The sequence below is a fragment of the Macrotis lagotis genome, chromosome 3 (assembly GCF_037893015.1).
Source record: "Macrotis lagotis isolate mMagLag1 chromosome 3, bilby.v1.9.chrom.fasta, whole genome shotgun sequence".
NCBI classification, from domain to species: domain Eukaryota; kingdom Metazoa; phylum Chordata; class Mammalia; order Peramelemorphia; family Peramelidae; genus Macrotis; species Macrotis lagotis.
Window position 1 is genome coordinate 260,081,042 of NC_133660.1, and position 14,251 is coordinate 260,095,292.

At 38.1% G+C, this 14,251-nt stretch overlaps 1 protein-coding gene across 1 annotated transcript in view; it reads left to right on the forward strand.

Moving 5' to 3' along the window:
• Positions 1–14,251, forward strand: part of TRIM44 (tripartite motif containing 44) — a 136,815-nt gene that overhangs the window by 14,576 nt on the left and 107,988 nt on the right. The window contains 2 exon segments of the mRNA XM_074231614.1: positions 1,566–1,739; positions 1,741–1,803. Of these exon segments, the coding sequence (XP_074087715.1) occupies positions 1,566–1,739; positions 1,741–1,803 (237 nt within the window).

The window sequence follows — 14,251 nt, forward strand, 5'->3', positions numbered from 1 at the left end:
AGATTTATGGATGAGCCATAATATGAAAGGGATCACCATGGACCCTTAAGGAGGGAGATAATGGGGTATCTTTTTTTTTACAATTGTTAATTTCTGTCTGATCATCTTACTCTAATACCTAAAGGGACCTTTAAGGCCATCTAGCCCAATCCCCATATTTTACAAATGAGGAAACTTAGCCCCAGAGGTGAAGTGACTTGCCTCAGATCTCAAGTTATATGTTGCAAATCTGGGAATCAAGAGCCAGCCCCTCTGACGTGACTCCAACATCCAAAATTCTATCCGTGACTACTTTTTAAATTTCCAAAATATAGCACAGTTGTCTTATTGAGTTCATTTTGCGAAGTGATTTTTTTAGCAATCCCCACAGCCCATGCTATGTAACTAAATAGAGTCTCTCACTGGGATCTTTCTGTTTCTTCTCCTATACATTTTCAGAGCATCTGAGGCTGAATGAGGTAAAGCAGATTAAAATGCAAGCAAAGTTAAAATGCAAATGAATGACCAATCAGCAGAAGCCCATGGAATTAGGTGACCTAATCATAAACCCTATATCTATTTAAAAGAATTTCTCTTTTTTGGTCTTGTTAAGAATGAATGAAAAAGCATCTGGAGAAACTGGATTACGTTTTGGTGGTTCATCCAATTTAGGAAGTGTAAATTTATGCAATAAGTTTTCAGCTCTTGCTCAGAGGAAGCTGAGCATTTTTCTGGCTTAATAAAATTTTCAGCAAGGTAGGTTTAAAATAGCTGGAGAGGTCTTGCCCTTTCCAAGGTGGTCAGTGGAAGCCTGCTGTGGGAGGTCTTAAAGGAGATGGCACCTTTTCCTTGCTGGCAATAAGCAGTGGTAGGTTTCTGGACTGCCAGCCACAGTCCATGGTCCTGAATGTCAAGTCAGGAGTAGTAAGAAGAAAGCGATTGGCAAACTAGCCAGGGCAGTGTTGGATGTGGAGCCAGGAAGACCTGGATTCAAATATTTGTTGAAACTCCATGGGCATGGACAAGTTGGCTTATTTCTCAGGCTTCTGGTTTTTCCTCTGTAAAGTGAGAATGGGGTAATGATCCCTTCAGTACCTACTTCCCTGTTTATTGTGAGACTCAAAAGGGACTGGAAATAGAAAATGCTTTGTAAAACTTAAGGAACTTTCTCTTTCTCTCCGTCCCTCTCCCTGTCTCTGTTTCTCTCTGTCCTTCCCTCCCTCTCCCTTTCTCTCTTTTCCCTTTCTGACTCCCTTTTTCTTTATCCAACTCCCTTTTCCTCTTGTTCTCCCTCCCTCTCCCCATCCAGTGTCTAGTATACAGTAGGCACTTGATAAATGCTTAAAGTCTGATCACAGTATAATTATTTGGTCTCCTGATGTTCTCTGCTATCAGAACATTTCTATGACTGGGATGTCTGAAAAAGACCAATGGGGTCTCTTGCAGAGATGCTAATGGAGTTTTATTACTGATCTTTTTATTTGGGTGAGGAGATGGGGAGATTCCCTGTTATTTTTAGCATTGTTCTGCATAGCACCCCCCCCCCAGTGTTCACACTCCTCCTTTTCTCTTGCTTTGCCCTGCAGGTCAGCCAGTGTGAGATGAAACTCTATATTCAGAAGGAGTTCAACACGGTTTAGCAGCAGGTCCAGGAGGAGGAACACAAGGCCCTGATGGACCTCCAGGAAGTTGGAGCCACAGCCCATGTGACAGAGGTCCTAGCTGAAATCCACATCCACATGGAAAAGTTGATGGCAGTGATGGATGGTAGAGATCAGACACCAGCTCAATGCCTTCAATGAGTCGGCTTCAATGAAACCTAAGGTAATGTCCAGATGGTTAGGAGCATGGGGACTGAAGAAGAAAATTGTACCATCTCTTGGCTTAGGACAACTACTTAGGGACCCCAAGAGGATAATTCTTTTGTCAGAACTGAAACTTATCACCCTAGCAGAAAGCTAAGAGGCCTCTTAAGCATAATCGGCTGACATAAGCATGTAGGAATTATATGATCCCAGAATCACAAATTATAGAAATTCAGTGTAGGAAAGGACCTTGGAGACTCCTTAAGCCATTTATATCTGGGTAAGAAATCCATCGATTATATCCCCAAGAAGGGATCATCCAGTCTTTGCTTGAAGCCTTTCATGGATGAAGCCACTACCATCTGGGTAGATTTTAGGATGTTTTTCCATCCATGGAATCCAAATATTTTTTAAATTTTTTTTTCATTATATAAATATTTTACTTTTTTCCAATTACATACAATGGCAGTGTCTTCCAATCATTTTTTGCAAGGTTTTGAGTTTTACATTTTCTTCCCTCCCTCCCTTCCCTAACCCTCCCCCAAACAGAAGGCAATCTGATATAATCTTTTCATTTTTATCTATGATATGCATAGATCAAAATAAAATGTGTTGTTAGAGAAAAAGCAGATCCCAAAGGAAGAAAGAAAACATTGGAGATAGGAAAATTACATAATGCATAAGACAACTTTTAAAAATTGAAGATAATATATACAAGCTTTGGTCTTTGCTTTAAACACTACAGGTCCTTCTCTGGATTCAGATATTCTCCATCACATATCCCCTAAAAATTGTCCCTGATCATTGCACTGATGGAGTGAGCAAATTCATCATGGTTGATCATCACTCCATATTGTTGTTATGGTGTACAATGTTCTTCTGGTTCCACTCATCTTGCTCAGAATCAGTTCATTCAAGTCTTTTCAGGCTTCTCTGAAATCCCATCCATGATTTCTTATAGAAAAATAGTGTTCCATCAAGTACGTATACCACAATTTGTCCAGTCACTTCCCAGTTGATAGGCATCCCCTCAATTTCCAGTTCTTTGCCACCACAAACAGAGCTGCTATGAATATTTTTGTACATATGGAATTTTTACCCTTTTTTATTGGAATCCAAATTCTTAAAAGGTTTCAGCCTCCCTCTACTCCTTCTTGTGATGGACAATCTTAACAACAATGGGAGAGGCTACATCTTGTGAAATTTTTTCCTTTTAAAGATTTTATTTATTTTGAGTTTTACAATTATTGCAAAGTATACAGATTAAAAATGTTTCTCCTGCTGGAGAAAGGACAAGCACCTTCAGGAAAGAGTGAATAACAAAAAGTTAGGTGAGGTTGCTTAGGAGACAGAGACAGAGAGTGGATAAGGGGAGAGAGAGAGAGAGAGAGAGAGAGAGAGAGAGAGAGAGAGAGAGAGAGAGAGAGAGAAAGGGAAATAGGCAGAGCTGACTGGACCAGAACGGAAACTACTCAGATTTTTATGATCTTGCCCATTTTCTGGGCACTGAGGGCAAAGGAGAAATCCCTCCCCTCCTTACATGACAAAAACCAGATAGAATTGGAAGTTGGGGGTTGGGAATGAGGAGACAGGGTATAGATTTTACTTTTAATAATGGCACAATAGGAGTCAATTTACATTTCAAGAGCAGATAGCATCTTACACCTTAATAAAATTTAACAGCACAAAAGAATTATAAATTTTGTTTCTAATTACAAATTTCCTATATTCCTAATTCTTTGCATCAAAGTTTTTTTTAAAAAAATGAAGCTTTATAGCTTCATGCTCTCTAGTCTGGGAATTAGTAACTATGAATTCTTGTTCTAGCTCTCTGTCTCCCTCAAATTAATGAGTCACCCCCCCATTTTTCTCTACATCTTTGTTTCTACATCAAAAAATTGAGGGATTTGAATGAAGTGATGTTATTTTCTCATAGATACATAAGTTTATAAGAATATCATTTAGTTCAACTCTCTTCTTGTATAGAAGAAACTGAGGATCAGAGAGGCTCAGGGATTTTGCTCAAGATTGCCTCTTCTGTCCCTTGGGATATTCATGGATATTCATCTGTCTCTTTTTTTTTTTTAAGAACTCATATCTTTCAAACTTTAGCCATCTATTTAGGATCTCTCTACTGCTTATTAATCCAATTTGAATTGCTTTTAGCCAGGGAGGGGTGAAAGGTTCTCAGAAGCTCATTATGCATAAAATAAGCTATTAGTAACAGTAAGTAGCATTCAGCTGGCAAAAGCCACGACAATAAACTGTTAGCATCTTATGGCCTCCTGTTCCAGCTAATCTGGTAACTCATTGGTTAGAGCAGATTTCCTCCTTGTCTCATGGCCTCAACGGAGAAATTCAACACTGACTCCAAAACTGGCTTATTAATTCCATGCTTCCAGGGAATCCTTCTCTTTATTTTCCCTGAGCATGAGAGAGGATTTGAAAAAATATTGTCAGCTTTGTGAATGTCATTAAAAAGGTGTGAATGATTGTGTATGTGTGTGCCTATTGCAAGCGTGTATTTGCATGTATGTGTTTACATGTGAATATGTGTATTTTTATATGAATATGTGTGTATGTGTGTGAATTATATATGTGTGTATTGTGTATATGAGTGTATGGCACTAAGAATATGTATATTTACTTATGTCATATATAACTTATAATAAGTATTTGAGTATCATAATATGCATTAGCACAATTCTAATATAATATGTACAAGGATTCATAACTTTGAGTCATGAACTTGTTATTTTAAATATCTTGATAACTGTATTCAAAAATAATTTATAAAATTTTCTCTGTGAGTTTATATATATTCTTTTATTCATTTGAAAAATCTTCTGAGGAGTCCATAGATTTTCCCCATGCTGCCAAAGGGGTGGGTCCAGAATGTACAAAAAAGTTAAGGACCTCTATATTATATACTGGGGAATTCAGGTGGTGCAGTGGATTGAGCATCAAACCTGGAATGAGGAAGATCTGAGTTCAAATGTGGCCTCAGACACTTACTAGCTATTTGATTTTGAGAAAGTCATTTAACCCTGCTTGCCTCAGTTTTCTCTTCTGTAAAATGAGCTTGAGAAGGAAATGACAAATCATGCCAGTATTTCTTCCAAGAATAAAACTTTTATTATAATTTCAAGAGGGAGGGTTGTATAAAGTAGCTTGACAGCTTGCCCCGGTCATCATTAAGACCTGGGTTCAGATTCTACTCCCATCATACATACTGGCTCTGTGAGCCCAGATAAGTTGTTTAACTTGCCAGATCACTCTTGATGCCTACAAATTGCAGAATAGATGCACCCTGCCTGGACTCTTCACCTGGAAGTCCCAGTCCAGCAAACCAACTATAAACCTTATTCAAACATAACACCCACCCAATGTATGCACTCACATGGGTCTTTGTATGTGTATATTTATCCCCCTTCTTAGTCTCCCTTTAGAGAGGCATTGTAGTAATAGTGAATAAAGAGCCTGTCTTGGATGGAAGACCTGGTTCCAAGCCCTTCCTTTGATACTTTGGGCTGATCCTAAAGACGTCATTTACCATGTCCCTGGCCCAAGCAATTCCCATGACTCCAGGTGGCAGAGAAGTTGCTGAAACCTGACCAGGGCAGGTTTGAATGGATCATCACCTCTCTATTCCTTCTAATGCAGCCCTAAATTACATTAAATTTTTGGTTGCTTGCTGACTCATGTTGAGCTTATAGTCCACTGAAACCTCAACATCTTTTTCAGATGACAACAGCAACAATAAAAACTGCTGTTCATTTTTCTACCTTGTATTTGAAGAATTTATTCTTTGTACCCAAGCGTACAACTTTACATTTGTCCTAATTGAAGATGAACTCATTATACTCAGTTCAATGCAAACTTGCCTTTCATTCAGTGCACCATCTGGCAAGCACATCATCTATACCCTTATCTTAGTCACTGATGATTATAATGTTGGACAGCCCAGGATCAAACACAGATGCCCTTGGTACTGCAGTGACAGTCTCCTGTCCTGGTGACATTGAACCATTTATAACTATTCGTTAGGTTTGGCTAAATTCTAGATTTATCTGATTCTATCATCATGCAGTCCCAATTTTTGGATCTTTTCCATTAGAATAGTGCTAAAGATATAAAGAGACAAAAGAAAAGATCTTGCCCCCACAGTACTTAGATTCAGAATTAACAATAATAAGATAGACTCAAATGGGGTAAATGGAACATGAATCTATCAGGCACTTAATATTAATCATAAACTATAATAAGCGCTTTATGGATATTATCTTATTAGAACTCCACAACTCAGGGAGGTAAATACCATAATAATATTATTTCCATTTTTCAGTTAGAGAATTAGGCAGAAAGGAGGTAAAGTGACTTACCCAAAGTCACACATCTTTTTAGTGCCTGGGGTCAGACTTGAACTCGGGTCTTTTTGACTCTAGGTCCAGCATGTTATGCCTCTGCTACCTAGTGATACTTGCCCTAGAGAGGGACTGAATCCATGCTTTCAGTTGTTTAAGGAATGACCAGGATGAAATGCTCTCTATTATCACAGGCCAACACCTTCTCTGTGACTCTTAAAGAGTCATCTAGAGAATCAAGAGGTTAAGTGAATTAGCATAGTTCTTAGCACATATTAAAGGCTTAATAAATTATTCCTTCAATCTTCATTTCCTTCCCAGGGACTCATAGACAGTCAGTGTCAGAGGTGGGACTTGAACCTAGGGCTTCCTGCTTCAAGCCAGTTTTTTCTCCACCATGGTATCCTATCTCTCATAAATTCACATGACATAGACGGATGGATGGATGGATGGATGGATGGATGGATGAGTAGACAGATGGCTGGGTGGCTGGATGGGTGGCTGTCTATCTACTATCTATCTATCTAGACAGCCACCCATCCAGCCATAGATAGATAGATAGATAGATAGATAGATAGATAGATAGATAGATAAATAGATTGACAGACAGGACAGAAATGAACAGACAGTCAAGAGTTAAAAAGAAAATTCTGTGTCCTGATTTTCACCCTGATTCAGGAGACAAAACTCAGAACAGAAAATTAAAAGAGTTTATTAAAAGTAGATTAAGATAGCAACACAATAATGGACTGATCAGTGGGGTTCAGCTATGGCTTCAAGATGGAGCCAGGTTTTGTTGTTTTCTTTTTGTAATAAGACACAGACAGTTTAGATAGGTTCACATCATCAAAAGGGGATGGATCACTGCCTCTGAGTTCTTTCCCAAGGTAGCAATGATATGACAATTTCCAGGTACAAAAAAGGTAGGGAGATGGCTTTTTACATAAAAGGTATCAAGTATTACAAAACTGCAAACTGGATGGCTCCTCCCCAAAACTGATTGACAAGCAGGGCTAGGAACAATGGGTTGGTAAGTAAGTCTAACTTTCAACAGAAGGATGGATGGATGGATGGATGGATGGATAGACAGATAACTAGATAGCTAGATTGATAGTTAAGATCCTACTATATGAAGATGGGGGAAAATTGCAAAACTCAAAATAAATAAAATCTTTTTTTTGTTAGGATTTTGCAAGGCAAATGGGGTTAAGTGGTTTGCCCAAGGCCACAAAGCTAGGTAATTATTAAGTGTCTGAGACCGGATTTGAATCCAGGTACTCCTGACTCCAAGGCTGGTGCTTTATCCACTGTGCCACCTAGCCACTCAAAGAAAATCAATTGGGTTTTTTTAGGTTTTTGCAAGGAAAATGGGGTTAAGTGGCTTGCCTAAGGTCACACAGCTGGGTAATTATTAAGTGTCTGAGGGCAAATTTGAACTCAAGTACTCCTGACTCCCGGCCTGGTGCTTTATCCACTGCGTCACCTAGCCACCCCAATAAAATCTTTCTAAAAAAAATTCTACTATATGGTTCAAACACTGTGTTGGGGATACAAAGACAATGCATTCCCTCAAAAGATGCACAGGGAGACAACATACAAACAACTATTTGTAATGAACAACTATTATGTATTATATGTGTAAATTATAGAAGCATAATATATTTCATATATAAATAATATAATTCATTATATTTCATATTATATAAGTATCATAGTTTATATTATAAATATAATCTAATCTATTTTATGTTATATACATATATGTTTATATTACTAAATATAAAATCTATGTCATATAAGTATATATTATAGTTTTATATTATATAAGTATATAATATAAAAATATGCAATAAGTGAAAATCGTATATATTGATATGTATATATTTATTTATATATATTATATTTATTGAGTTTTGTCTCCTTAATAGGGATGAAAATAGGAACAAAGAATTTCCCTTTCAACTCTTTCTTTCCATCTGTGTAAACATGCATTCATCTATCTATTGGTTTTTCTATCTAATTATCTATCTGTTTATCTATCGATCTATTATCTAGCTATCCATCCATGCCATGTGTGTATGAATGTATATATATATATATATATATATATATGTATATTGTGTGTGTATGTATGTGTGTAGAATAAATGAAGGATAATAAGCAGAAAAAAGAGACTAGAATTAGGATGGATTAGGAAAGATGAATGGGTGATAGAAACAATTCTCTTCCAAGTGCTGATTGACCTCATCAGCTTCTCTTGCTTCTGTTTTCACTGGGTTAGGTCCCTGATCTCTCCTGGGTACAGAGCCCTTGGATCAGCCCCTCCTTAGGTTTTCAAGGCTCTGGGTATTTTCAAAGGAATGCTTTATAGCCTCTTATGAAGGGGAATTTCCGTGCCACAGGACTGGCAAAGCGAGGGGGTGTTTTCATCTTTATTGCTCAGGGAGAAAGCAACACCAAGCTGAGGTTAGGTTAAGTTGCAAGATATTTCTAAAGGCTGTTAATTGGCCTCATCCTTCGTCTACATGGCTGATGTGAGCCTTCTTACAGGAAGCAGCCATGCTATTTGTAGCTTATTAAGCTGTTCTAGTTACACCTGTCAGATTCCTGTGTCTGAGAAAGCTTATAATGTGTGTTTGTGTGTGTGTGTGTGAGAGAGAGAGAGAGAGAGAGAGAGAGAGGGTGTGTGTATGTGTGTGTGAAGAGAGAGCGTGTGTGTGTGTGTGTGAGGGTGTGTGAAAAATGTGTGTGTGTGAGAGAGAGAGAGAGAAGAAGGAGGAGGAGCAGGAGGAGGAGGAGGAGAAGAAGAAGAAGAAGAAGGAAGAAGAAGAAGAAGGAAGAAGAAGAAGAAGAAGAAATCAGTCTTGGGTGATCAAGTGTGGAGAATCACTTAGGAATCAGTGACATTCAAGGATGTGACTAAGGAAATTAAATAAGAAGAAAGGAGACAAATTTCACTCAAAGGAACTTGTTTTGATGTATGATGATGGTACCCAACTCCACAACAGCCTTTTTATTTTACATTTAAAATTATTTTATTTTTTTCTCAATTCCACATGAAAATTTTAACTTTTTTTATTTTGCGTTCCATATTCTTTCCCTCCATCTTTCCCCTCTTCCCTTCTTGAAAAGGCAAGCAATTTGTTATAGATTATGCATATGCATTCATGCAAAACATTTCCATATTAGCCACCCACAACATAACTTTTAAGTTTAATCTGTATCATTAACATTTTTTCAGTCCAGACAATCAATAAAAATAAATAAATCAAGTTCTGACCTGTAGCATTTTGCCGATTTTCAAGATGTAACTGCATACACTGAAAATTTAACAACTGACTTGAGCCAGACCCAATTCCAACACTATCACTGGATGATAGAAAACTAGACGGGTTTTGTCACCCTTGGGCTCCCAGTTCCTATAATTAAATGCTACCTGCCTCTTGTAGAGAGGAGAAGCCCCCTGGATGCTAGATAGAATAATAATAAAAATAATAATAATAATCATAATGATTTTGCAAAGAACTTTACATAATTCTATCTCACTCTGTTCTCACAACCCTATATGGTGGATGCTGTTATTTTAATCTCCATTTTACAGATGAGAAAACCAAGGCCAAGGGACTTGTCCAAGTCTGAGTGTCCGAGTCAGTGTCTAAGTCAGGATTTGAATTCTGGTCTCCTTGATTCCAACTCCAGCAGACTTGCCTCTGCACCATCCCAACTGCTTTTCATTTAGTGACACTGAGAAAAATATCATGGCTATCATTAGCCCCATTTCATGGAGGTAGGAGCTGGGGCTTAGAGGATGGATGGGATATATCCATTGTCCTACACTGAGGCAGGATTGCAACCTCTCCAGACTGCAGACTGCAAGTCTAGGGCTCCTTTCTTAGACTCTGGACTTCCATTTGTTTTAATTTACAAAATGTAGGATTGGTCTTGCTGTTATTCAGCTGTGTCTGACTCTTCATAATCCCACTTGGTATTTTCTTGGCAGAGCTACCAGAGCAGTTTGTCATGTCCTTCTCCGGCTCATTTTACAGGTGAAGAAATTGAGGCAAACAAGGTGAAATGGCTTGCCCAGGGTGACATGGCCAGCAAGTTCCTGAGGTCGGATTTGAGCTCAGGAAAAGGAGACTTTCTGATTTCAAGCCCAGTGCTCTACCCACTGTCCCCGCTAGCTGTCCAGGATTGGCCTACATAATCTGTAATATGTCTTCTAGCTCTAATATCTTGTGAAACCTGGAGGTCAGGAATGTTGGAGATTCATCCTTTTAAATTCCACCTTGATCAGGTCAGACCAACTCAGAATGAATAAAAGATGGAAAGAATGAATGAATGAATGAATGGAAAGGCACTTATTCCAAGTACCTCAAAGGTCATCAGGACATAAAGTCAGGGCAGAAACCTTCAGTGGGTTACCATCGTCTGCCATGTTCTAGGGCCTACCTAATGTGACTGTAACAACCCTAAACAAACAGGTCCCCTGGGGCTCCCTGACCCACCCTTTCTGCTGCCAGCAGAGTGGTCTTTTCTCAATTCTCAGGATACAGATGATCACCTATAATCACCCCATCAGCAAAGGCATATAGATAGTATTTAAGAATATATATAGTATTATAGAAAAAATACCAGATGTGTATTTGAATCTTGCTTCTAACAAGCTGTGTTCCTATGGGGAAGCTCATTCATGCAGGGAAATGGGGCCAGATTACAAAAGTCTGTGACTGTCAAGATCAAGTTAGATTTAAACTTTATTAGAGTGTCAAAGGGGAATCTGCCTGTTTTTCAGGAGGAACGAGGGAATGACTTGAACATAGCAAATTTGAAAGTTTGTTTGGGTGGCAATAGAGAGTAAAGACTGTAGAAAGGACAGACTGGAGTTAAGATAATCAGTCAGGGGCTGTTCTAAGTGTCTAGACAAGATGTTCAAAAGGAAGTAAGAAACAAGACTGGGGTTTGGGCCAGAGGTTGGAAATGCAGATCTAGATTTGAGAGTCATCTACGTAGGAGTGATAATTGAAACCATGGGAGGAGATGAGATCACCAAGGGAGACAGTTGTAAAACATAGAAAATAAAAGGGCCTGGGATAGAATGCTGGGGAAAACTCACTTTTAAAGGGGCAGGATGGAATCATCAAAACAGAAAGAGAAGGCAATGGTAAATAAATAAGAGGAAAATCATGAGTATCGTGGAAGCAGAGATAGAAGATATTACAGCTACTGTAATAGCTATGACAGCAAATTTCATTTAATGAAAGGGATGACATCTGTGGGTCCCTGATTATAGCTCCTTAGACAAATTAATGGAACAGATCTGCTGGGTCTCTGAAAAGATTGGAGAAAATCTTTGTTGTTGATGATTTTGTAGGACTTGGGAGGATTAGTAAACAGGAGATTTTGACATTGGCTTTCCCAGCCTATAGAGAATTTGAGAGAATTTGACAAGGAGATATGGACTTAGAGTAGAAAGGATTTAAATTATTTAGGAAAGAAATTCAATTCAACAAGAATTTACTTTTGTTTACTTATTTTTCTAATATATTTTTATTTAGTCAATTAAATATTTTCCAATTCTATTTAAAAAAAATTCATTTAAAAGATTAGTTTCAAATTCTTTTCCTTCCTCCCCCCCTTTCCAATCCTGACTCTTTAAGAAGAAAAGTTATATATTGTTTAGACATGTGAGGTCATGTAAAATATTTTTCATATTAATCATGTTGCCAAAGAAAACATATGCATAAAACAAGAAAAAGAAAGTAAAAAAGAAAGTATGCTTCTATCTGTACTCAGAAAGTGTAAAGAGAGAACTAAAAGAGAGAACTGTCGGAGGAAGATAGCATTTTTCATCATGGATCCTTTGGAATTGTCTTGATCATTATCATGATTAGAAAACCTAAGGCATTCAGAGTTCTTCGTGGTACAGTATTACTGTTACTGAGTACAATGTTCTCCTTGTTCTGCTCACTTCACTTTGTATCAGTCCATGTAAGACTAACGGGATTTTCTGAACATGTCCTGCTTATCATTTTCTAATATACAGTAATATTCCATCACAATCTTAACAAAATGTATAAGATATTATGGCTGCACAAACAGAATGAAAAACAGTTTCTCTCTTCAAGGAGCTTATAATCTAGGGAAGGAGTACAGCATGTGAACCAATGAACAAAAGCAGTAGATTTTGAAGTGATTCAGGAAAAGCATCTTGGATTACATGGTATCTGACTTGAAAGACTAGGATGATTCTAAGAAATAACGGTGGATTCTAGACTAGCAAAAAGCAATATGGCCAAATGGATGGAGTAAGTACTAGGCATGGAAAGTCAGAAAGATCTGGGTTCAAATTTTATCTCTACCTCACTCTGATTTTGTAGTGATGGGTAAATCATTAAACCTTAGTTTTCTCATCTGTTAATGAAGGGGTTGACTAATGATGTCATCTATGATTGGTCTAATCCAAATCCATAATCCTCTAAAAAGACCTGTGCCAAGGCAAACCATGGGATGGGGGGAGAGGAAGGTCAAGTTTAGGGAAGAGCAAATAGTCAGGAATGGAGAGTCTGAAAATTACCAAAGAGAATTTTAGGAATTCTCTATGTTGATAGACTTTGACCTTGACTGAGTCAGATGGCTAGATTTGCTTGATCTTTTGGGTATTCCCTCAAACTCAGAGAAGAAGTTTAACAATTGGGTTAATGACCTCTCTGAATTTTTGGTCACAAGCCCTCATTTCATGGGTGTAGCCTGGCATTGCAATGTGAAGTGACTTAACCACACAACCAGCATATATTAGAGCAGGCCTGTGTAATTCAGAAACCAATTTTCTATCCATTTTTCCATTCTTCCACATATTACCTAGTGTAACCAAATGTGACTTGCAGCTCTTCATGTTTGCCAGGATGGTGGTGGTCCTAGAAAGTGTGGTAGCAATTAGATGTTCATAGACCCTAAAGCTAATAGGTCTTCAAGCTATTTTCCCCTCCTGTGTTATGGCAGCTACTCTATGTCTCTTTGGCTGCTCATTCTTCTCCAGTCCCTTAAGTATAGATTATTGGAATAAAGTGTGGATTTTCCTAATCCTAGGCTCATTCTTTTTTCCCCTTTTGTGAAGGAAGGCTTAGAGGTAGAAGGGGCTTTACAGGTCTTTTCAACTCTTTGATCTTATAAATGAGGAAACTGAAGCCCAGAGAGAAGCAGTAACTCACTTAAAAATGACCCCAGGAGTCCTTCTAGCAAACAAACAATAGAAACACATGGAAATCAAGTAAAACTTTGTATACCCTCCCTAACCCCTCTTGCAAAAGTCATTATTGATAAATCCCCACAGAAATGGAAAAACCTATCCATAAATAGGACATGTTCTAGGCTAACCTGGGAAACTTCTATAAGGTATCTGCTGTTCTCCATGGTGACTGTATGTTTAAGCAACTAAGATGATTGAAGACTTACGTTGAATTTTAATGACATCCTCCATAGTCATGGAGTTTGTAGGTGATATAATGACCATTTGCTCGTTTAGTTCCCCATAAGATATTCCCATTAAAATTAGAAGAGAACTTCTAAGCAATCGATGAGCCACCAGTCAGACACTATGTGCCAAGAGACAATGGGATGGGTAGAGTATTGGAGTTGGAATCAAGAAGACAGCCTCAAATCTTGTTTCTGATTAACCCTAGCTGTTTGGACACTGGGAAGATCAATGATTAGTCTTGAGTCTGTGTCAAACTCAAATAGGACCACCAAGCCATAAATAAAGATCCCTTTGCATACATATTGACTTAAAAATCTACAAATGAACATTTTTATGTTCTGTTGTATTACTTATTTTATTCCAGATTACAGTTGAATCCTGTTCTGGCTTCACTCAAGAGTTGTAGGCCTGGGCTGTGTTGGTATTTCTTCTCTGGAAGTCTCTGTAAGACTCTTAAGATGCAGAGAAGGTGTCATACCAAGCAGTTTTTGTTTCTGCAAGTTCCCTATATCAGAAAAGTCACAGGTATGGTCCCTATTCCTATAGGCTGTGTCTTTGGGATACATAGACAAAAGTGAAACCCTCCCTGCCCTCAGGAAGCTTACATAGTCCTACTTCCAGTTCTC